Source organism: Mauremys mutica, chromosome 10 (genome assembly GCF_020497125.1).
Source record: "Mauremys mutica isolate MM-2020 ecotype Southern chromosome 10, ASM2049712v1, whole genome shotgun sequence".
NCBI lineage: Eukaryota > Metazoa > Chordata > Testudines > Geoemydidae > Mauremys > Mauremys mutica.
The window spans coordinates 47256105-47280461 of NC_059081.1; the positions used below are offsets into that span (position 1 = coordinate 47256105).

The 24357-nt window shown below is 40.5% G+C and overlaps 1 protein-coding gene across 1 annotated transcript in view; it reads left to right on the plus strand.

Annotated features, from left to right (window-relative positions):
* Positions 1-23712, plus strand: part of ZNF804A (zinc finger protein 804A) — a 237085-nt gene extending 213373 nt beyond the window's left edge. The window contains exons 3-4 of the mRNA XM_045031694.1: positions 15708-15838; positions 20232-23712. Coding sequence (XP_044887629.1) covers positions 15708-15838; positions 20232-23511 — 3411 coding nt within the window. The 3' untranslated portion in view covers positions 23512-23712. The remainder of the gene's footprint in view (positions 1-15707; positions 15839-20231) is intronic.
* The last annotated feature ends 645 nt before the right edge of the window (positions 23713-24357 follow it).

Sequence of the window (24357 nt, forward strand, 5' to 3'; positions counted from 1 at the left end):
AATCATGTCATTCATAGCCTTTGTTTCTAGTTACTTTACAGTAACTACTGCCTACAGTAAAGATGAAATTGTATCTCATTGCTAATCCTTTAAACCATCCAACAAGTCCTCCACTCACTCAATGGACTTCCTCCCAAGGTTCCCTAACATTCACTGATTTGGGCACCATTCCTCCTAGTAAAATTGTTTTGCTAGAATACTCACACAGAGCAGAAATTAAACACAGACCAAGTAAATGTGTCTAAATATTCAAACACAAAATCTATTTACCCAGATCTAGTGAAAAAAATCTTGTTTTACTGTGAAATTACTGCAATACAAAAACCTGAAAGTTTAACCATTTTAACCAGAAATTTACAGTTTAGAATGTAGTTAAAGAAGACACTATTCTTAAACTGATTCTAGGTCAGATTAGTAAAATAAAATAGAATAAAATAGAATAACAGTAGCCCATCACTGGCTGTCTCATCTGACTTACCCCCCAATGCTGCCTGCCCCCACAGCCCCCCCATGCTCCCACCCCATCAAATGCTATAAGCCACCAGGGACAACTCAGTGTCTTGCAGTCCCAAATGTCTTGCAGATTTTGCACCAAGCCTGTTTGTCTTCCCCAGCTTCCACACTGCAGTTCCCAGGCCCTCTCTCAGCTCTTCTGCATCCTTTCAACTATTGGCAATTTAGCAATTCAACTTCTCATTATTTAGTCAGTGTGTAAGTTAGTCCACATGGAGGAAACCTCTGTTTACAATTTCACAAGTCTCTGTGCTGCTTAGACAGTGATTGGTTTTTTGTGCCTGTATGTAGGTGCAATCATGACAACATATTAGTTTAATTAATTTACCATAAAATAGCTAGGACTAGAAAAGTTATGAACTTCTCCCTTACCACTCACCTGCTTTCTCAGTGGTTTACATCTAGCAGTTCAACTCTTTTCCCATTGGAATGTGCTGATTTGTCAAAACAATTTTTTTTGTGGAAACATATCCATTTCACCCATAGACTAGAAAGTTGTTGAGTGGTTAGGTAACTCCTTAGGCTGCAGGAATCCTAGATTCAAGTCCTTGCTGCAATTCTGGCAGATCAGGGTCTCCCATGCCACAGGTGAGTGCCCTAACCAATCGCTTATTGGCTGTTCTGGTAAAGATCTGTCTCAAATCTCTCCTGTTGGAGCTGCTCCATTTCGTATAAATAATAAATTAATTGGAGGTAGGTGTCTCTCTGTTTTTTCACAAAAAAGTTTTAAAATGTCTCAGGTTTTGTCCCAAAGTGGAATGAATCCAAACACTGAAACCTCTAAATTTTTCATGAAATGGAATTAGTTTCCAGCTAGCCCTAGTGCAAAGAGCATAATAAATATGCCACTACTATACTTGATCATGTAGAAACAAACAATTCTACAAAGAGCTACAGTGGGAGTTTCAAGCAGTAATGGAAATACCTTATGATTTATTACACAGTATATGAAGAACCTGTGTAAAGTTGCTGGCAGGATGTGAGGGGAGTAGTAGAGGGCCCCAATATGGGTTCATCCCACATTGGGAACTGCAAATTCACTACCTTAAAATTACCCTTAAAGGATTGCTTCTTCAGCAATGCCCACAAGAGGTAAACCCAATGAACATTCACCTCACTAGATGGGGTGTGACTTTAATAATGTGGAGGCAATGGACAGACCTCCATACTCTGGATGGGGGAGTACAGGGGTATACTCAAAGCAGGAGAGTCTGGGCCTTCTCCCTGAAACATGTATATATGTGGGAAAAGGGAGGACACTCTCCTTTCTCGTTCCCTCCCTTCCCAGGTCAGGAGGTAGGTCAACTCACATGGCATTCAAGAAAAGCACCTTGACCCACAGAAGTCAGCTGATTGGGTCTTGTCTGACAGGGGGTGGCTCTTCCTTGCTCCTACTGGTGGGAGTAGCCATTTTGAGATCTGCTTGCTTGTTGCTGGCAAGTAGTCATTTTGGGCTCTGTTCCAGCCCACCTTTCCCCATCTATGGCTAATTACTGGATATCCTATGATGCTGGGGGCTAGGCTGATCACCAAATTTTGTTTGGGGTGTAGCATATAGTGAAACTGACAAACTTCTTTGTGGGCTTGTCACATTCCATGTGGTATCTCAGAGATCCACTTTTGGGGGGCCTAAATTATATTGTCACAACTTTAGTGGGTTGCAGGATGGTTGGTGGGGAAAAGAGGTCCTATGTGAGGTCCCTGTAACTCAGTGGGCTGCTTGGGCATGGGCCCAGAGCACAACCTTGCACAGTAGGGAGATATGTCTTGTGCAGCATGTGGCTCCCCTAGTATAATCTCTCCTACCTCCTGTGTGGAGGAGTGAAGTGGGACAGGACTTTAGCTTCCAGCCAGGATCCCAGCAAGAGTGCATTGCCCTCATCCCCATCCTCAGGTTTGTAGAACCCAGGGCTATTGGTGCCCAGTTAAAATCTGCATTGTGGGGGGGAAATGGGCCCTGTTGGTTTTAGTGGTTTTAATAAAGTTGCAGCATCTACATTTAACCATACTGTATTATTTCAAACATTTGTAAAGTACCCTAATATTATTCCTTCTCTCGGCTTCCTGGTGCATCTTGTTTCCTATAATTGTAAGCTCCCTGTGGCAGGGATTGTCTTCATTTAGCTTGTCACCCACGGCTGAGTGAGCACAAATAATGATATGCTGAGTGTAGTTTAACAAATAACTATGCTAAGTGAAGTGTCTACTTTGTTCTTCTATTGGGAGGAGAGTTTGATCTCTCTGAAAGAGTCAAGGAGTTTGGCCCTCTAAATTAAAATGAGCATTTAGGTCATGAATGTGCTATAACAAATTGAAAAACTGGACTTCTCTTCCCCAAACTTTCACTACTTAGAATCATAGACTTTAAAGTCAGAAGGGACCATTATGATCATTTAGTCTGACCTCTGCACAACGCAGGCCACAGAATCTCACCCACCCACTCCTGTATCAAACACCTAACTTATGTTTGAGCCATTGAAGTCCTCAAATTGTGGTTTAAAGACTTCAAGGTGCAGAGAATCCTCCAGCAAGTGACCCGTGCCCCACACTGCAGAGGAAGGCCAAAAACCCCAGGGCCTCTGCCAATCTGCCCTGGAGGAAAATTCCTTCCCGACCCCAAATATGGCGATCAGCTAAACCCTGAGCATGTGGGCAAGACTCACCAGCCAGACACCCAGGAAAGAATTCTCTGCAGTAACTCAGATCTCACCCCATCTAACATCCCATCACAGGCCATTGGGCATATTTACTTCTAATAGTCAAAGATCAATTAATTGCCAAATTAGGCTATCCCATCATACCATCCCCTCCATAAACTTATCAAGCTTAGTCGTGAAGCTAGATATGTCTTTTGCCCCCACTGCTCCCCTTGGAAGACTGTTCAAGATGAGATGAAGAATGATGTTGCAGTGAAGGCACAGAACTTGAATTCTGGAGATGAGTGTTCAATTCTTGGCTTTGCCAGACTTCCCAATTGATCTTGGCCATAACGCAATCTCTCCGTGTTTCCAATTCCCATCTGTACAATGGAGATAATGTTAACCCACATGGGTGTAGATAAAATAATCAATGGTGCTTAGATACAACAGTGATGGGAACCATTTGAGTACTAAACAAATGCAGAGAGAAGCATTGGTAAACACTCAGATAGGAATATACTGATATACTTGAAGCGCTGAGCATAACATTATTTTCGACTATTCTAATCTTCAGTTTTACTAATGTCCATTCAGGAATTAATTGCTACAAGTTCATTCTTTTTAGAGGTCTAATGCTCACTTTGATCACCTTGGTTGTGTGATGCCTGTTCTGTGGTTCTGTATCCCTTCTGTGACTGCTTCTCCTTTAGTACTTTCCAGGGTGTTGCCAGTCTCTCCACTTGGTTGGCTATCCTCTTTTCAAGTCAGAACATTTTTATGCTGATTAATGTCCTAAATCCAACTTTGTTGGTTGCCAGGTTAGGGAACTAGGTCAGAAAATGCATCATGAGTTACAGAGGACATCCCAAATGACTGCTCTTAAAACCTTTATGATGTACCTTCTTTATGGAAATGCTGTTTTATTGCTCTGAGCCTCAATCTAGTCTATGGATGGCCTAAAGCAGGTGTAATCTAGAGTGGGTAAATTCCACATTTAGGGGGAGGAGGAGGAAATATTTCATTGATGGGCTGATTTTAAAATAAAATGACAACTGTCTGAAGCTACTTAATAGAGTATTAGCTGGGTGAAACCTAGTTGTGGGTTGAGTATGTTTGAAAGCACCCTTCACAGTAAAACAGTTGGAAGAAACATTTATGTTACCACATCTAAAACAAGGCCTACTAGAATTTGCCCAGGAACTAGCACTATGTGGGTGGGGGATTCCACTGGATATTGTGACCAGGAGTGGGAGAGAGGAAGGGAGGGAAAGCAAAACGCAGAGAATGGCAGAGACAAAAAAGTAAGAAAGCCAAGTAGGAGCCAGTGATCACAGTGTGACCCTAGAAAAAGCTGGAGAGAGCACTTGTCCTGTAGATACATTGGCTAGGGGCTTGGGGCTGCAAGCTAAGAAACTGCTTTATGCCTCTATTGACCTGAGAATTAGTTCAGTGACCTGGATATTTGTCAAAGTCAGAAAAAATCCACGCAATTTGGTACAATTGTTAGTCTATGCTCAAGAGAAAAGCAAGATTGTAATAGCAGTGGCGTTGTAAACCAGGAGAGCGGGCTCAGTAGAGCAGAGGGTCCCCGCTATATCCGGTACTACACAATAACGGTTTTCTCCCCACGTTTATAAGCTTCATTAAAGTTTCACTGTTTTCCAGTGAATTTATCTGACTTTCTTTTTGTTAAACAGGGTCGACTCTGTTAACATTAGATTTATTATAGTTTTTAAAGTATCAAACATTTTAAAGTTTTTGGGATACTGGCCACATAACTTTGTACCTTTGCTCATTTCTCCTTCTCTTACTACTGTTATCACAGTATTCAAATGCATCATGTTCCATGTTTCAGTCTTTAAATGTTGTTGCTAGCTTGAGTGTGTTTATTAATTTATGGCTTCTCCCTGTTTTTAAGCCTATTAGTCTGAAGTGCTATTGTTACAAGTGTTATATCTTGATTTTTTTTTTTAAAAATATCCCCTTGCAAGGTAGTAGAAGGCTTGTAGAGGTGATGTAAGAAATGCACTTAATGCAGTTATGTGCTTTTGCTTCAGTAAGGAATCTATTGCTTGGATTAAATTAGACCTTCCAGCAGTAGAAAGGTAGTGTGTCTACTAGACAATCGACTAGAATTCTTTGAGGGGGTCAACAAGCATGTGGGCAAGAGGGATCCAGTGCATATAGTGTACTTAGATTTTCAGAAACCCTTTGACAAGGTCCCTCACCAAAGGCTTTTAAGCAAAGTAAGCTGTTATGGGATAAAAGGGAAGGTGCTCTCATGGATTGGTAACTAGTTAAAAGATAGGAAACAAAAGGTAGGAATAAATGGTCAGTTTTCAGAATGGAGAGAGGTAAATAGTGGTGTCCCCCTGAGGTCTGTACTGGGCCCAGTCCTATTCAATATATTCATGATCTGGGAAAAGGGGTAAAAAGTGCGGTGATACAAAATTGCTCAAGATGTTAAGTCCCAGGCAGACTGCGAAGAGCTACAACTGGATCTCTCAAAACTGGGTGACTGGGCAACAAAATGGCAGATGAAATTCAGTGCTGATAAATGCAAAGTAATGCACGTTGGAAAACATAATCCCAACTATACATATAAAACGATGGGTTCTAAATTACTGTTACCATTCAAGAAAGAGCTCTTGGAGTCATTGTGGATAGTTCTCTGAAAACATCCACTCAATGTGCAGAGGCAATCAAAAAAGCAATTAGAATGTTTGGCATTATTAAGAAAGGGATAGATAACAAGACAGAAAATATGATATTGCCTCTTTATAAATCCGTGGTACGCCCACATCTTGAATACTGTGTATATATGTGGTCACCCCATCTCAAAAATATATATTGGAATTGGAAAAGGTTCAGAAAAGGGCAACAAAAATGATTAGCGATATGGAATGGGTGCCACGTGAGGAGTGTTATTAATCTCTCCAATAACACTGGGGCTTTTCAGCTTGGAAAAGAGACGACTAAGGGGGGATATGATAGAAGTCTATAAAATCATGACTGGTGTGGAGAAAGTAAATAAGGAAGTGTTATTTACTCCTTCTAACAGAGGAACTAGGGGTCACCAAATGAAATTAATAAACAGCAGGTTTAAAACAAACAAAAGGAAGTATTTTTTCATATAACACACAGTCAACCTGTGGAACTTGTTGCCATCAGCGCCGGCTCCAGGCACCAGACGAGAAAGCACGTGCCTGGGGCAGCACATTGTAAGGGGCGGCATTCCGGCCAATCTTGGGGCAGCACATTCTGGCTCTTTGCTCTGACCCCGGCCCGGGGGGCAGGAACTAGCGATCCCTGCCGCTCACCGTGCCACCAGGTTCCCCAAGACATGCCACTCCCTGCCATCTGCACCAGCTTCTGCCTCCCGCGTCGCTCTGAGCCCGGCCCAGCTGAGCCGCCTTTAAAGGAGCAGCTAAGCCAGCACCTCCTGCAGCCCTTGGGGGCTCTGCCTGCCCGGCCAGGAGAAGCACCCCTAGGCCAGAGGGGGAGCCCCTCTTGCCTGGCTGCAAGTGGGCTGCAGCGCCGCCCTTCACCCCCCTGCAAGCCGCCTTGACCGCCCTCCACGCGCTCCCTGCAGCTGCCTTTTTTTCCTTTCCCTTCGGTAGTCTGGATGTTGTGAAGGCCAAGACTATAACCAGGTTAAAAAAAGAACTAGATAAGTTAATGGAGGTTAGGTCCAACAGTGGCTATTAGCCAGGATGGACAGGGATGGTGTCCGTAGCCTCTATTACCAGAAGCTGGGAATGAGCGACAGGGAATGGATCACTTGATGATTACCTGTTCTGATCATCCCCTTGGGGCACCTGGCATTGGCCACTATCAGAAGACAGGATACTGGGCTAGATGGACCTTTGGTCTGACCCAGTAGGGCCATTCTTATGTTCTTATGTTCTTTCAGGTGTATGAAAATATTTGCAATGCACTACAAGTCCCAACGTTTAAACTGCTAGTGATGACTATAATGGCAAATACATAGTAAATACTAAGAGCTGGATTGTAACTCTACAGCCCCAGTGAGTTCCCCAGGAGCAAGGCAAGAACCAGATTGGGACTCTGATATTCCCAATAGGGTTGCAGCTTTCCTTGTGCTTCAGAGGAAAGTAATCTATAGTAACCCTTTTGATGGTCCAAGTTACTTCCCTCCCCTGCGGTAGCTGACATGTATGTACATGACCATGGCTCTACCTCCTTCCCAGCCTCCTGAGCCAAAGGAGGAATAGAAGTCTGGTGCCAGCTGTTCTCCCCCAGTCCACAGGCTCTGGTGATGTAGGTAACCTGGGCATGGGCATAAAGGGCTCCTTATGACTCCTTACTACCCTGTGTGGGTGTACAGATGGGCAGCCAATTGAGGTCTAAAGTAGTAGTAAAATATTGCTATGTTATATCTTGATCTTTCGCCTGGATTCATGTGGGTGGAGTCTCAGTAAAATCAGCGGGGTTCAGCATGAGTATAAGAGTCCTTTCATGGATCCAATGCAGGACTGGAGTCTTAGGGTCAGCTCTCCCATTGCTCTGCACCTTGTGATGTCATTCTCCAAGTGAATTCAAAATGGATGTAGAAGAACACCTAGTCATAATGGTAGCATTTTACACCACCTTTACACCATTGTAAATGACTACGCAAGGTGCAGAGCAATGGAGAAACAGGCCTTTAGTTCTCTCAGTGAAATTTCTTACTTAAATTATCAATCATTAATTATTTGCTGAGCTCTCTACTTGCTAGGATGCCATATCTTTTGCTCTGGCTTTCAAAATGAGGGGAAAAACATACATTTGGAGACTACATAAAGGTAACTCAGGACTTAGACCTGCTAACACCTACTGCAAAGTATATTTGTTATGACCAGGAGTAGTTCCATTGACTATGCATACTAGTATGTGTTATGAAAATTAAAGCTGCCTCCAGGCACCTCACACAATTGGCACCTACTTACATGCAATAACCAAACAGAATAATTTGCTTACTTACCAACATTTAATGTTTCATCTCTGCTTAAACTTACATGTACTGAACAAATAGTACCTGATTAAGCTGATAAGAGGCTCAGATCAACATCATGATATTTGCTTTGCAGTGCTGTGTTGCCTGAAAGAAATACTGAGCAGTAGGGGCTCATTTGCATACAAGAGCCAGCTATGCAGCTATGTGCATCTGCCCTTTATCCAGCTCTGAATACAGCTGTCCTAGGAAACCTTTAACATCCTTTTTTGTGCTCATTATGTTCCAGATCCTGCATCATGCAAGGATCAAGACCTCAAATTGTGCAGTAAATACAAACGTACAACACTGACAATTTCGGGCAGATTTTGAACCCTCTACTCACATTGGTGACCGGTCTCTCAAAGAAGTAGCCCCATTAATTTCAATGGAAACCAAATCACAATATTATAACATAAGAACATAAGAACGGCCATACCGGGTCAGACCCAAAAGGTCCATCTAGCCCAGTATCTGTCTACCGACAGTGGCCAATGCCAGGTGCCCCAGAGGGAGTGAACCTAACAGGCAATGATCAAGTGATCTCTCTCCTGCCATCCATCTCCATCCTCTGACGAACAGAGGCTAAGGACACCATTCTTACCCATCCTGGCTAATAGCCATTTATGGACTTAACCACCATGAATTTATCAAGTTCTCTTTTAAACGCTGTTATAGTCCTAGCCTTCACAACCTCCTCAGGCAAGGAGTTCCACAAGTTGACTGTGCGCTGCGTGAAGAAGAACTTCCTTTTATTTGTTTTAAACGTGCTGCCTATTAATTTCATTTGGTGACCCCTAGTTCTTGTATTATGGGAATAAGTAAATAACTTTTCCTTATCCACTTTCTCCACATCACTCATGATTTTATATACCTCTATCATATCCCCCCTTAGTGTCCTCTTTTCCAAGCTGAAGAGTCCTAGCTTCTTTAATCTTTCCTCATATGGGACCCTCTCCAAACCCCTAATCATTTTAATTGCCCTTTTCTGAACCTTTTCTAGTGCCAGTATATCTTTTTTGAGGTGAGGAGACCACATCTGTACACAGTATTCGAGATGTGAACGTACCATGGATTTATATAAGGGCAATAATATATTCTCAGTCTTATTCTCTATCCCCTTTTTAATGATTCCTAACATCCTGTTTGCTTTTTTGACCGCCTATGCACACTGCGTGGACGTCCTCAGAGAACTATGCACGATGACTCCAAGATCTTTTTCCTGACTCGTTGTAGCTAAATTAGCCCCCATCATATTGTATGTATAGTTGGGGTTATTTTTTCCAATGTGCATTACTTTACATTTATCCACATTAAATTTCATTTGCCATTTTGTTGCCCAATCACTTAGTTTTGTGAGATCTTTTTGAAGTGCTTCACAGTCTGCTTTGGTCTTAACTATCTTGAGCAGTTTATCTGCAAACTTTGCCACCTCACTGTTTACCCCTTTCTCTTACAATAATTGAAATGAAGTGCTATTAAAGGATGTTTCCTTGTGAAAGTTAAAAACAAACAACCCTTTTATCTTTAACACTGTATCTTCTCTTGTCCTATTGCATGCGTCTTTTCTTATTCACTGCATAGATTTCTCATTGGAGGAAAAACAAACATTTACAGTCAAAAAATGATTGAGCTCTGCAATATGCAGTGAAGTCCCTACCTTTGTAATGTCAATGTGTTTTTTCTCCCTTTTATACATTTTTAATATCCATCACCATGCTAAGTGCTCAGAATGAATTTATGAAATGAACTACTTTAAGTTTGAAAAGAGAGACATGAGTGCAAAGTGGGCACCAGGGTCAGCATCATATAATCTATTGGAATACAAGAATACGCTAAGGTGACCAGATGTCCCAATTTTATAGGGTCAGTCCCGATTTTTAGGTCTTTTTCTTATATAGGCTCCTATTACCCCCCCCCCACACCCGTACCGATTTTTTGCATTTGCTGTTTGGTCACCCTAGAATACACAGAGGTAAGAAATCGTATGAAAAGAGGCCTCAAACATTTGGTCTTTTGCTTTGGAGTACAGCTATCATACACCCAAAAATCTTGCTTGAATTGTTTAATCTTGCACTTTTTTAGCAGAGTAATAGACCCTCACTTTTTTGTTGACTATCTTGGGAGCACACAATGGAGTAATATACGATTATTTACCTTTCAAATAACTTCATTGGACTCATCATGGTTTCTCTCAAAGGCATACACAGCTACCAGAAATATAATATGGAACTTGTAGGGAAAAAAAGGACAGATCCATCTATAAGCATAATATTTCACTTATGTGTTTCTCAACATATTTTTTGGTATCTGAGAACATCTGAATGGACAGATGGAATAGCAGCAGCATCACTTGCTATGGCAAAGACAGGCACAGAGCGTAGCTAAGTAAATTGTGCTGTGTTGCATTTTTTTACATCTCAGTGAAAAAGAACAAAATATTAGAGAGAGAGAGAGAGAGAGAAATATATAACAAACATTTTACTGGGCACTTCTGTAAATTTCATTAAATGCACTTCTGGTATGGGCCAGTACTGTGAGGAAAGACCTGAGTGCACATTGAATGACATGAAGTCAGAAAACCTGGCACTGTCACTTCTCTATGTCCAAATGGCTAGTGATCTTTGGCAATCCCAGTGCCCCCATCTGCCAAGATCCACAAAAAATGATGGCTTAACAACGGGCTCAAAACTGGCCTTAGGCATTGATTCATTGTCTATCTACCTTGAAACAAGAGAAAATATTGGCAGTGTTGTTATCGATTCCAGGGATGACCAAGCAGTAGCATAAACATGTCTGTAAGCTGCTTGATTTAAAGTAACCTGCCCAACACCTGTTGATAATATAGACTGCAGTTTAGTTATCTGACCAAGAAAGAACCCATTTATTCCTGAATCTTTCAACACATAATTACCACCAAAATTAGTAGAAATTCTAAGAAAATAATATCCCTTTACTGACCAACTGAACTCCCAGAGGGAGGTTCACATCAATCCCCCACTGAAAAACACACAGAACCTGAACTGAACCAGCAGAGATATCTGAGCGAACCTTAATATCTGCCTCGAAAATCTACTTTGTCTGCCAGAATGAAATGCCACTGAAAGCAGGAGGCAAGAATTGCTGCTCGCCCAGTAGATAATCCTGCAGCCTTCTTGTAAATCAAATAGACTAGTGTCGCCATCTGGCACCAGGTGTGGCTGCTGCCAAGTGAGAACAGAAGATACATCCCAGGACAATGAAACAAAACATAACATTCAAGCATCCATTTAAAAACTAGCTGTTTCAGGAGCCCAAGGCAGTCATCCTTAAGCACCAGAGGTTTTTGACTAAGGGCTTTTCTTCTCTGCAACAGTTAGCTGAAGTTAGTACACTTGAGTTACTCCACTTGAGCTAGCCTAGCTTAAGTGAGAACGGAGTGAGAGTGACCACACTGTGAAACAACATTCTTGCTACACAAAGTGGTAGGAGTGAAGCCAAAAAAATGTAACTCCAGCTGCTGCATATTCACTGCATTTCTAGCTAGTGCATCAACCTTAGCACCGGACAGGCTAGCTGGCTCAAGCTTAAAGCCCCACTTAATTTGAGCTAGAGATTTTTCTGGGTGGGTGGGAGTTGGGTTATGGGGCAAACCTGGAGTTTGCAGCAATGTAGTGAAGACAAGACTTTAAAGTAATACACTGTCTGCCATACCCAATTCATTCTCAGAGTAAGCAAGACAGTCTTACTGTCCAAGTTGCCAGTTTGCCATCCCAGCCATCCCTGCACAAGGATGAAGAAACATGGAAGAGGAAAAGTGGCTTCCTATATCAGAAATAGTTGCTATCCTCCCTCTCCCCCTACAGAAATAGAGAAGGGAGACACTAGGTCCAGAGAAATAGCAGCTGTCCAGGTGATCACAACAGCAGCACACACTTATGGGGCTCCCTACACAGCTGACTCATCCCCACATGTGAGGAACAAAGGGTTGCTTTCCCCTCCCTCGTCCAGCAGATACCCACCAGGCAGTGAAATAGGGCCAGAGACAGATTCCACTCAACCTGCTGAATTCAGAACTATTGCAGCTGCCCCTGTTTCATTCCCCACAAGAGGGTCATGGCTGCAGGATCTGGAGCACAAAGTACCTGAGACTGGTGGATACCTCCAGGACTGTGCAAGGGTAGCTGCAACTTGTCTCATTGGGAAGCTCCTAGAGTTACTGTGGCTCCCACTTCTGCTGCCACCATCCTCAGGGCCTCCATTAGGGAAGCACTGGCAGACCTAGGACCTGAACTGGCTGGCTGGTGGAGGAGATCCAAGGGAATTCCTTGGGATTTGGTCCAAGTCAGCACCACCATGTCTACCCGCTGAAGCATGGCAAGGCATCCTGCACCAGAGGGCAGGAGTAGAACAACTTCTTCCCTTTAGCCAGGATACAATGACCCTCACCCACTATGGGGCAAAGGGTGAGGAAGATTCAGAAGGCAGGGAGGAGCTGACCTACTGGAAGAGGGTGATGGGACATTGGCTGAAAACCTCCCCTTTCAGGCTAACTGAAGCCCCAGTGAGGCAGGATAGGTTTTCTGAGGAGACAGGAGGAAAACCTGGTTACTGTTGTGAGCCATACTGTAAATGTTTGTTTTAATGTTTAATTTTAATAAGGTAGCGTTGTGTTTGGTTAGCTCATGTATTTGTTTTAGTTATGCTGTCAGCGTGTGTTTGTCTTTCGGGATTAAAAGTGTAATTGGTTTGACTGTTTGGAGTTTGTTTAAAGTACTGTTAGATTTGAAAGTTTGTTCCATTTACATTGCAAGTGCTATGTGTGGGTACATGAGGGCATGTGGGCACGTCTGTGAATGTAGGTTTTCACTGTGACTGTAGCACAACTTTTCCCCTCCCATTCTTGCTGCAGTTGTGTGTGTGTGTGTTGTTGGTTTTTTTGCCCTTGTCTATTTATTTATCCACTTGGTACTTCCATATCTGAGGAAAAATTGCTGATTTTGTTTGGCCTCGGGCATACACTCTGTACAATATCTTTATTTCTTTTGATATCTAGTACAGTTCAGAACACTGTGGCAGTTGTGACTGAAGATTCAAGGCAAAAAGACAGATGAAGTTGTATGGGCAATACGACGGGCTACATTGTCAAGTGTTATATGGGATTTTTAGTTGCAGGATTCTCATTGATTTTAACAGCTAAAATACTATTCAATATTTTGAATTTTTTCCATGTTGCATATACTTGAACTTCTATTTTTCATGACAAACACATTGAAAAGCAGGGCCTTGGATGTGGAGTTCATGCTAGAACAAAATTTGTATCATTAGAAGGATGAGAGTGCACAGAGGCAAATAGCTGAAATGAGATAGTGTGTGGTGTATGAGTTGGAAGAAAGAAGAACAATTTAACGAGGAAGAAGCCTCTCATGAACTATAAAAGGTATTAAATAGGCTATGTACACAGGCACATTTAGCAGGTATGGTTTTGGCTCACATTATCTGCAGCTGTGAGGTACATTATAGTACAAAAGGTCAGTGTGTGACTGTGGATCTTTGTGCAGTTTTATAATATAGAAAAAACAATGCAAAAGGGGAAAAGAAAATATTTCTTAGAAAGTGGGGGATAGCAAATTAGTCAGACCTGCACAAATGTTGCTGGGTAAAAGGTTTCCTACAACATACACCTCACTTATAAACAAAGTCATAGCTCTTGATTGTTCTATGCATATATGAAGCTCATTTGCATTAAGGGCTAGTCTCATTATTTATTACTATAGCAAAAGGAAAGTGGGCTGTGTGGAGAATTTAAAATATTATGGGAAGGAAGGAATGGAAACTAGCAGTCATGATGGAAGATATTTTTGTAACAGACTCCTGGATGGATAGGGCATAAGATGTAGTAAGGCTGGGTTTATATTAATATTGAAAATTTGAAGGGATTATAGAGACAGTCATCTAGGTCAGATACTGGGAAATTTGCTAAAAGCAAAGAAGGTAAGAATGGCCATACTAGATCGGACCAATGGTCCATCTAGCCCACTATCCTATCTTTTGATAATAACCAATGTCAGGTACTTCAAAAGAAATGAAAACTACAAGGCAATTATTAAGTGATCCATCCCCTGTCATCCAGTCCCAGCATCTGACTGTCAGAGGCTTAGGGGGACACCCAGAGTACGGAGTTGTGTCCTTGACCATGTTGGCTAATAGCCATTGATGGACTTATCCTCCATTAACTTATTTAATTCTTTTTTAACCCAGTTATAGTTTTGGCCTTCACAACATCCCTGGCAGCAAGTTCCATAGGTGGACTGTGCGTTGTGTTAAGAAATACTTCCTTTAGTTTGATTTAAATCCACTGCCTATTAATTTAATTGGGTGACCCCCTGGAAGAAGATCTGAAAGATCTTCTGAAACTGAAATCTCTGGTAGCTCAGAGTGCTTTACTGCAGCCATCTTCTTCAAAATACAAAAACCAGTAGATTTGAGACAAAAATAGTTTCATTGGAAAACTTGATTAAACTTTAATCTGAAACAAATTGCTTGCTTGCATGATTCATCTGGAGCAAACTTTGTGTAGGGTGAAGAGAGGCACAGTCAAGCAAATAGATTTACTTGATGAACGGCAATGAGATAAAGCTGTGTTAATTACAAGGCAATCTCAGATGGATGAATTGAGATGGTGTTGGAGAATCAGATCAGAAACAAAAATATCTGGTGAGTTGGCATCCACTTCCAACTGGAGAGGAAAGCTCCTGATCCCATTACATACATGGAATAAGTGATTGCCTCAATGTTGGGAACAGAAGTGTAAGATGACCACATCAATGACATATAGTAGATATCTGCAAAGTTTCTGTGAGAGAGATGGTTTTGAAACTCAAGTGGAGCACAAATTTTGCCATGATCTGGAAGCTGACAGTAACCAGGAACAAAAGACTTATCATTTGAAGGAAACAACATTCTAAACTTTCCTTTTCTCAGCCTAGCAACACAGAAGATAACGGGTGTGGGTGAAACCTACTTTCACAAAGAAAATATGGAGGTAGCATTTATGATTCTGAGCTGGGGCAAATTAAGGCATATGTGCTATAAGCCTGTACTTAAGAGAAAAGTTTAGCTATCCACCAAGTCAAATAAAATTAATTTCTGGATTGTTTTGGCCAGTGTATCAAAAATGTTTTTCACACATAGCTGTTGTTTTTCCTTTCAACATAGCAGACAAAATTACTGATGTAATGCCATTGTACTCCATGGAATTACACCAGGGATGAACATGGTATAAATTGTTTAAGTGAAAAGATACAACAACATACCATTACTCAGTAAATATATTTTGGGAAAGGACCATGCAGTAATCTGATGTAATATTTTGAATATTGCTGAACTACCAAATGTGTCATTTCTAACACGAAAATAAAAGAAACCAACAAAAGTGCAACTGAACTTTGTCAGCGGAACAAAATAATGCCATAGTAATGGTAATGCTATGGTGTATTTACTACCCAACAAGGGAAAATGACAGTCTCATAGATGTTTACCAGGGCTATCAGAGTCTTATTTTTTTAAATTATTTTTAATAGAGACTCAAGGAACTGAAACAGAGGGAGTTTGCTCGAAATGTAGCTTCCAAGTCAAGAAAAGATGAAAGGAAACAGGAAAAGGCCCTCCAACGTTTGCACAAGTTAGCTGAACTGAGGAAAGAAGCAGCATGGTGAGTGAATAACTACTGAAATGGAAAAAGCACTGGAAAAATAATCCCCAAACTATTAGTTGGGGTTGTGGGACACATGACTGTTAAGATCCTGAGCCCAGAACAAGGTGCACATATTTTTATGGCAAACTCTAAGCTGTATGTATGCAGTAATTTGATCTGGCACTATGTGAAGAAATAAATGTTTAACGTTACTTTTTTAGTGGAGCGAAAATGACATGTATTTTTAGTTAAAAATATGTTCCATATATATTTCATAAAGCCAGGCATAGTGTTGAAAGCATTAGTGAACTAGGTCAAGCATTTGAAGCTTGGCATTATTTTATTGATGAGGAAAGGATACACTCTATCTTTCCTGGATGTAACAAATCTGTGTGACTTAGAGTTTGAACTGCTCACCTGGGAATGCATCAGGAAATCTAGGTTTAAATTTAAATAGCTAGAGAAACTATGTAGGGGAATACCTTAAAAGAAAATGTTCCTTTTCCTGAACCCATCAGGGTGCATAGTCTAACCATAACAGTCATGTCTCACCAGATGTATATTCTCTATTGAATCTGGAAATATATTTCTAGTTGATATTGATATTTCTTAGTTTGAGGTGACAGCCTTTTTACCAAAAAATTACATGCTTCTGAAACAGACAACTCAGTGTAAAAGAATTTGAATCATTTTCAGTTTGTTCCAACATAGATCTAACAATCACAGAAAAAATTGTCGGTGGTTAATCTGTAAATGGAATGTTTATTCAGATGTTGTCTATGGTGAGACCTGCATCTCACTCGGTGAACTGCCACATTATTCAGTTGAATGTGAGGGGTATAGTTTTCTGTTAAAAATTGGTAACATCTGTATGTTGTACGACATATTGAAACAAAGTCCATCTAAACAAGTGGGAATGTCTTGGATGCAGGTAGGTGTGTATGGAATGAACAGTACAGTCTCACAGTTTGTAATTTCTTTGAGGCAACATATATATATTAACGAGAAGTGGCAGGTTTTTTCACTACTATATTAAGGCTTTGCAACCTTTAAACAACACACAGCTAAATCCTTCTCTCTAACTCCCCATGCTGTGTTAGTGATAATACAGAATGGCATCACTGTTAATGGTATACAGCAGATAGGATGAAAGACAATGGAGCATCTAGTGTATATGCTGAGTTGAAATTGCTAGTTGGACTCCTGGGATAGTGTATGCATCTAGATATGGCTATAAATGCTTAAGAAGCACAGTTCAGGAGTGTTACTTGATACATCAGAAAAAAAGGCAAACATATCTGTTAAAGTCTGACTATACTGTGAAAAGTGACTGTTTAAAATGACACGGAGATTCCATATTTATTCTATCTCAATGACTTGCATATTGAACTTGATTTGTTTACAAGCAAAAAATCTAACTACTAGCTTTATAAACTCATGTGATCTGAAAATTCTCTACAATTCATGTCCAGTAATATTAATTCTGCAATCAGAAATTAGCTTTTTGTCTTTTATTTATGGTACATAAGTCCATCTTAAACATCCATATCGTATTGACTCTTTAATGCTAACGTAGTAAGTACCTCATTTTGTCAGTAAGCTAATATACATGTGTTGGAATAAAGACATATAGGTCCAAACTCCTTAACTGTGCCCAAAATATTTGCAAGTGCATACATGTTATGAGCACAAAAAAACATGTTTTCTAGCAAAATTGACACTTACATGTGTAAAAGGATGAACTTACAAACTTTACTGACAATTAAAGAAGATAATTGAAAATGTAGATGAAAAGGAACAGATATAGTTAAGAGGTTGATGTCATTTTTGCAGTTACTTTTCAGATAGATAGATAGATCTGTTGATTCCAATATATTGTTCTAAGTAGTATAATTTCAACTAAATGAAAACCTTATTAAAATATTTAATTGACAAAATGCAATGTACATTTTAGGACTAGGACAGTAAAGAATCTGATCTAGCCTTATGGATTAATATCACTGGATCATGGTGGGGGTGATCCTGTGCATCAGGAATAGAGCAGTGAGCTGCCAATTAATGTGTTTTTAAATCCAAAACTACAGCAAACACTTTTCATAAAAATAAATTGTGGAAAACCCAATTTTCTGTCTAAAACAGAACACTTTCAACCAGCCCTAACTGCTCGAATGTGTTCCACTTCAGGTGGGTTTTGAGGAATTTTCAAAATATTCAGCTAGTGCAGAAGCAAGGATCAGTCCTTCCCAGGGGGGCAGATTGACATGAATATGTAATCCCTGTGCTCCATGTTCTCCAATGGCACACACTATTGATTTCTGCCTGTAGTTCAGATATTAGTAACAATCTGTAAAGCCATATATAGTTTGGGATACAGTTAGTCTGCTGTGATGTCTTAGTTGTTAGTCTTAATTTGGCAGCTAGCCAGTCATTCTCAGATGAGTGCTCCCATCTCTGGAAACTGTTCGCCTGAAATGTCCATCAAAGGCTGAATTTGGAAAACTTCAGGCAGTGGCACCAATTCAGATTTTTTTTTGGAGGGAGGAAAAATTCTGATCTCTGCCACCCCTCCCCCAAGCAAGGCCCTTGCTCATTGCCTGCTCTCCCACAGGGACCCAGGCCTTCCTCAGCCAGCAGGGGTGGCTCTAGGTATTTTGCCGCCCCAAGCATGCAGGCAGGCTGCCTTCGGTGGCTTGCCTGCAGGAGGTCCCCGGTCCCACGGATTCGGCGGCAGCCTGTGGGAGGTCAACTGAAGCCATGGGACCAGCGGACCCTCCTCAGGCACACTGCTGAAGGCAGCCTGCCTGCTGCCCTCATGGCAACCGGCAAAGCGCCCCCCATGGCTTGCCGCCCCAGGCACGCGCTTGGCGTGCTGGTGCCTGGGGCCGCCCTTGTCAGCCAGTTGCCACCAGGAGTCAAGTTCTTGGCTGACTCCCCTGTGCTCCACTGTAGAAGAACAGACTCTCCATGCTCCACATCACATCATCATTTGGCCTTGTTGCCCCTCCATCTAGACAGAAGGGAGGCCAGGCCAAATTTGAACGGTCCAATCCCATGTACCAGGTTGCAAACATCAGTCACTGAAATATGACCAAGTTGCTTCTCTGTTTGATTTGGTGTGAAACCACTCCTTAAAAGTGGCTGGGTCATGGCCGCTCTACTCTTGGGCTTTGCAGCCTATGGAACTTTGAGCAAGTGCAAAACTCTTTGAGGAAGGGGGTTTGCCTCCTCCCCTTACCTTCCTAACTGTTGTCACTGAAGTTAGATCATATTGTAAAGCCACTTTTTTCAGTGAGGTTGGTAACAAACATATTTTGGGCTTTCTTTCCATTCTGTTTTTTGTCAAATGCTTTTTCTGTTTTTTCTGGGGATGGTGTTTATATGAAGGGTAAGACTGTGTCTGAATTTTGTGTTCTGTCTGTATGTAATACTTATTGTATTATTGTTCTTATAGAGGCTATGCAAGGCAATAAATACATACATTTTTTTTGCTAATATTAGCTAGGTTAGGCTGGTAAAAGAAGTCAAAGTTTAGTTCTGTGAAAGAGCTATCCTAAAGGTATTTTCAACCTATCTCGAGTCAGGTAACACAGGAATTCTCTCAGGTGAAACCCTTTTTTGTGAGATATCCACCCCAATTTCCAGCCAAAACAGATTAAACACAGATAGACATCCATGCTTCTGGATGATTACCTGTACTGAATCTGTTAAGGTTTTCAGGTTTTTCCATCATTACTTCAAATATGTCAGTTTGATTTTTCAGTTAAAAACAAAAAAGTGTTGTACTGCATTGTAAAAGATAGGCCTTTACTGGCTAAGTTTCAAAAGTAGCATGACTTATGTTAATGCAGAAATCCCCAAATTGTGGTCTGTAGACTACTGCTGCTCTGTTGGCTCTTCTCCTTGCTTCTTGTTGAGTCAAACAGAACAGATGGGATGAGGAGACAAAATCAAGAACAAAAGTAGACAGTGTGATTAATTTTCTTCATGAAGGATAAATCACTTATTGCACTAGGGTCAGCTGAAAGTACATAAACACTTACCTAATCATTTTTTTTTCATGTAAGAATTTGATAAGGTTTTCACAGTTATGTTTGTGATTGCAAATAGGAGGAGAGGTTGACTGGGTGGTCACATATGGATGGGGAGACAGTCTCTGTGAGAGGGAGGCGATTTATGAGACATGCTCTGTCCTACTATATTTTGCTGTAGGAAGAAGTTTGAAAGCCCCTGCTGTAATGTAGTCTTGTTTTGGAGCTATTGATTTAGAATAGTTAACCTGTTCCCCTAGAAATCTTTGTGGAAATAAATGTAACACAATGTTATGGAAATAACAGTACAATCGGAATGAAGGAACGCTGAACATCTAATTTCTTTGAAGTGTACTTATGGATGGTTTTGTTTTGTTTTTTAGTGCTCCTGGGAGCGGTCCCATGTTCAAGTCCACTACAGTTACTGTGAGAGATAATTTCCATGAAATTCCACAAAGTACTATCATAGATTCTTCTAACAAACAACAGAATTTCAATTGTACATTAATGCACAATGCACAGAATGCGAAAGAAGTTATTTCTAGTGCTTTTTCTGCTTCTGAAAGCGCAAGTAATAACAAATCTGACACTCACAAACTTGGGGATCAAGTACAAGGAGCCCATGGACATAAAATAGGATTCTCTTTTGCTTTTCCTAAGAAAGCGTCAGTGAAGTTGGAGTCCTCAGCTGCTGTTTTCTATGAATATAATGATGAAACATCTAGTGAACATGGATTTAGCAGAAGAAGTAGATTTGTTCCAGGAGCTTGTAATCTTCAGTTTCCACCAGCAACAGAAATAGTTTTGTGCTCTGAGGAGAAACAAAACTACATTCACCCACTAATGGAAAAAGGTACTGACACAGCAGAAGCTTCTGAAGTTCAGGAGTCAAAAGAACTATCCAGTAAAGCGAATAATATAATACTAGATAATACAGTATTAGTTCCTGCTGATTCTCATTTGAAACAACCTGTGTCTTGTGATTTGGATGCCTATTGTGTTGATGTCAATTCAACAGCATTACGAGATCAATCACTGTCCACAGTTGCCGTTAATAATCAGGCGCTACCTGTAGAAAATCACAGTTCTGAGAGGTTGGGAAAGAAATCCCCAGCTCTTGATATCACTGATGATTGCTTACCTTTGCAAGATATCACAGAGGAAAATGATAAATACATTAATAGTGAATCATCCACAACTGAAGCAGAAATTAAAAAACTTGGGTCTGATGTACATATGTCATCAAATTCTGAAGGGGAGAGTACAGCCTTACAAAACAAACAAGAAACACATAAAAGACCTTGTGAACCATTTGTTCCTGTTCTAAGCAAACATGGACTGTCTGTTCTTCAGTGGCCCTCTGAAATGTTAATTTACACAAATACAGAACCATCCATTTCATATAGCTGTAATCCTTTATGTTTTGACTTCAAGTCATCAAGAGCAAGTGACTGCATGGAGAAAACTAAACATCAGTCAAATGTACCTCATTCTCATCACAAAACTGAGTCCAACCAGAGTCTTGTTTTAGATGACACAGGTAAATCTATTTCAGAATGTGCCGATTACAAAACAGAAATTAATAAAAATGTGTGCGAGCAAGCAACATCACTTATAACAGATGTTTCGTTAGCTAAAAGCTGTGAACCTGCAACAAATCAAGATAAAATGTGCTCTTTCAGGACTGGAAAAACAGAAAAATACCACATTTCCAAAAGCCATTTACGACAGGACACCATGATAGATGATAATCACAACAAAGTCTGGAACAAAGAAACTCACAAAAGATGGTTTCACAAAAATAGGAAAAGGAAAAGAAGGAGAAAATTATGTCATCACCATCATGAGGAAACAGCAAAGGCAGACACTGAAGTTTCTTCAACAGCTGAACAGGAAATTAATTATGTCAATGAAGATAAACATCAGCAACTTCAGAATACTTCAGGGAAGTGCAGAGATGAAATTGGAAGCATATGGTTAGCTGCAGAGCAGTTACAACAGTCATGTCAAAAACTTGTCATTGAAAACAGCGATCACAAAAGAACCATGTCCACATCAACACACATACATGGTGACAAAGGTCCATGTGGGACTTGGAATACAAAAAACAGTGATGACCGCTGCATTGACTCCGAACCTCTGCACAGAAAGTACAAAGCAAACTCTCATAGGCAATCAAAACAACTGACTTTTAATTCTGGAAGACATAACTTAACATATTCTAGAACACTATGTAGCTGTAAGGTCAGAAGAGCTAGCTGTAGCCCAGATCATAAATGTTTGGAAAAATGTACAAGTCAAAGTCAGTCCATCAAGAGAGCCTACAACTTTCTGACTGATGAACCTGAAAGATCCCATCGAAAGCGAAGACAACATACATATTCTTGTTCATCAGATGAAAGTTCATGTAGACAGGCATTTTTATCAGAAGAGTATCTCAGGCAAACAAGTAATTTAGCTGCACATTGTAAGCCTAAAAGGAAAAGAAGGAGAAAAAGATCTAGAACCCATCACATATTTGTCAACAAAGAACCAAGAAGAAATGAAAACCATAGACCTTCCAGAGGCAATTCTACATTAAATATTTTGGGGGAATTGTTTACTCAAGAAAATATACAACAAACAAAAACTCAACCCATAAAAGATTATACAGAAAATGTGGTGCAAACAACACAGCTGGTAGAAAACAAGTTGACTCTACAATCTGATTGCTTACTTTTATCAGAAAGTAACAAGTCAACAGAGGGTTCAGCAATGGAGAGCTCTCCAAGTACATTTTTGGAGGACTTCATGCATTCCTCTGCATCTGTTATTGAACATAGTATTCTGACAACTGCGACACCAGAGAACAAGCTAGAAGAAGAAGAAGAAAAGAAACATGAAAACGTAAGGGCTCGTGAAAGTCAAGCTCCTTATAAAGTGCCCAGTATTGACAGAAATGTGGAACAAACTCCTCGTAAATCATATCTATGCCAATATGAAGTAGCAGAGACCATACCACAAGAAAAAATAAATGAGGCAACCAGTGAATGGCTGCGGTATAATTCAGGCACATTTAACAGCCCTCCACCTTTGTCATTCAAAGAAGCACATATAAATAGTCATACCCTTTTAACCACTGAACAGATATTTGCTCCATTTATGTTGCCTGATCAGACATTGATATTTCCCCCAGAAAACCATGGAAAATTCAAAGACTTGCAATGTGAGGCCTATCAGCAGCTCATGCAGCAAAACATGCTGGCTAACAAGATGAAGTTTGCCTTTCCTCCCACTGTAATTCAACCTCCTAATTCTCCTCTGCAGCCTTTGCCCTTGCAGCAGCCATTATGTTCTACCTCTGTAACCACAATCCATCACACTGTTTTACAGCAGCATGCTGCCGCTGCTGCTGCTGCAGGTACATTTAAGGTTCTCCAGCCTCACCAACAGTTTCTTTCACAGGTCCCAAGCCTTTCAAGAACACCTTTACCTCATCTCGCAGTAGGACCTAGACTTTGTCCAGGAACCCACACAACTTTTGTTGCTCCACCACAGTTGCCACTAATTCCAACTTCTGTCCTTCATCCGAGTCACCTGGCTTTCCCCCCATTACCTCATGCATTGTTTCCTTCGCTGCTTTCACCGCATCCAGCTGTCATTCCATTGCAACCCCTCTTCTAGGTCAAGTTTTCAACAATCAAAATGGAAAAGTTGTCTCCAAATGAACATACTGCTATATGTAAGCACTCATCAGTATTGACAAATGGTTCTTTAAGTGACTGGGATAAACTGGTTAAAATGCCTCATTAATTTGGAATCATTTACTATAAGTGTAACAATGCAAATATGTATGTAAAGTTCAGCTCCATAATATAACTAAAGCACTGAATAGTCTGATACTAATATGAACTATATATATATATATATGAAAATCATGTCTTAGAATATGTATAATGTATATAAATATATTTATAGTATTGTAATTTATGTTGTAAAGTATGCTCCTTTTGTTTTTTTTAAATCTTTGTGAACTTGCACCTATTTAATGTTTAGACAAAGCTGATGCACTGTTTTGTACTATGTTTCTTGAAACTGTAAATCTAGTGACAAACTATCTCTTGCAATAAATTTTTGTTAACTATTTAAGTATATCAAAAATCATTCTTTGTAAGCCTCACAGATGATGGGTTTCAACACTTGAATAACATAGTCTACTCCTGCTATGTTTGGGTAATCAGGTTTCCTATCATTCAGTGATTTATCACCAAGCTCAGAGGCTAACGCCTTAAGGGTGACTGTCTTACCGAGCAAGGGACAAAGGGTAATAGATCTATTTGTGTTAGCAGTTTGATGTCACTGAGACAAATTTTGTCTACTTGTAGTGTGCGGACAAACTGGTGACTGTTTGAGATGCTCTCTTTTCTATTAAACCAAAACCAACTCTTTTAAAGTAACATAAACAACACCGGGGAAAAAAAGCAAGGACATTTGGAGTAAACTGTAAACCACATCTGCATTTAGCTTCTT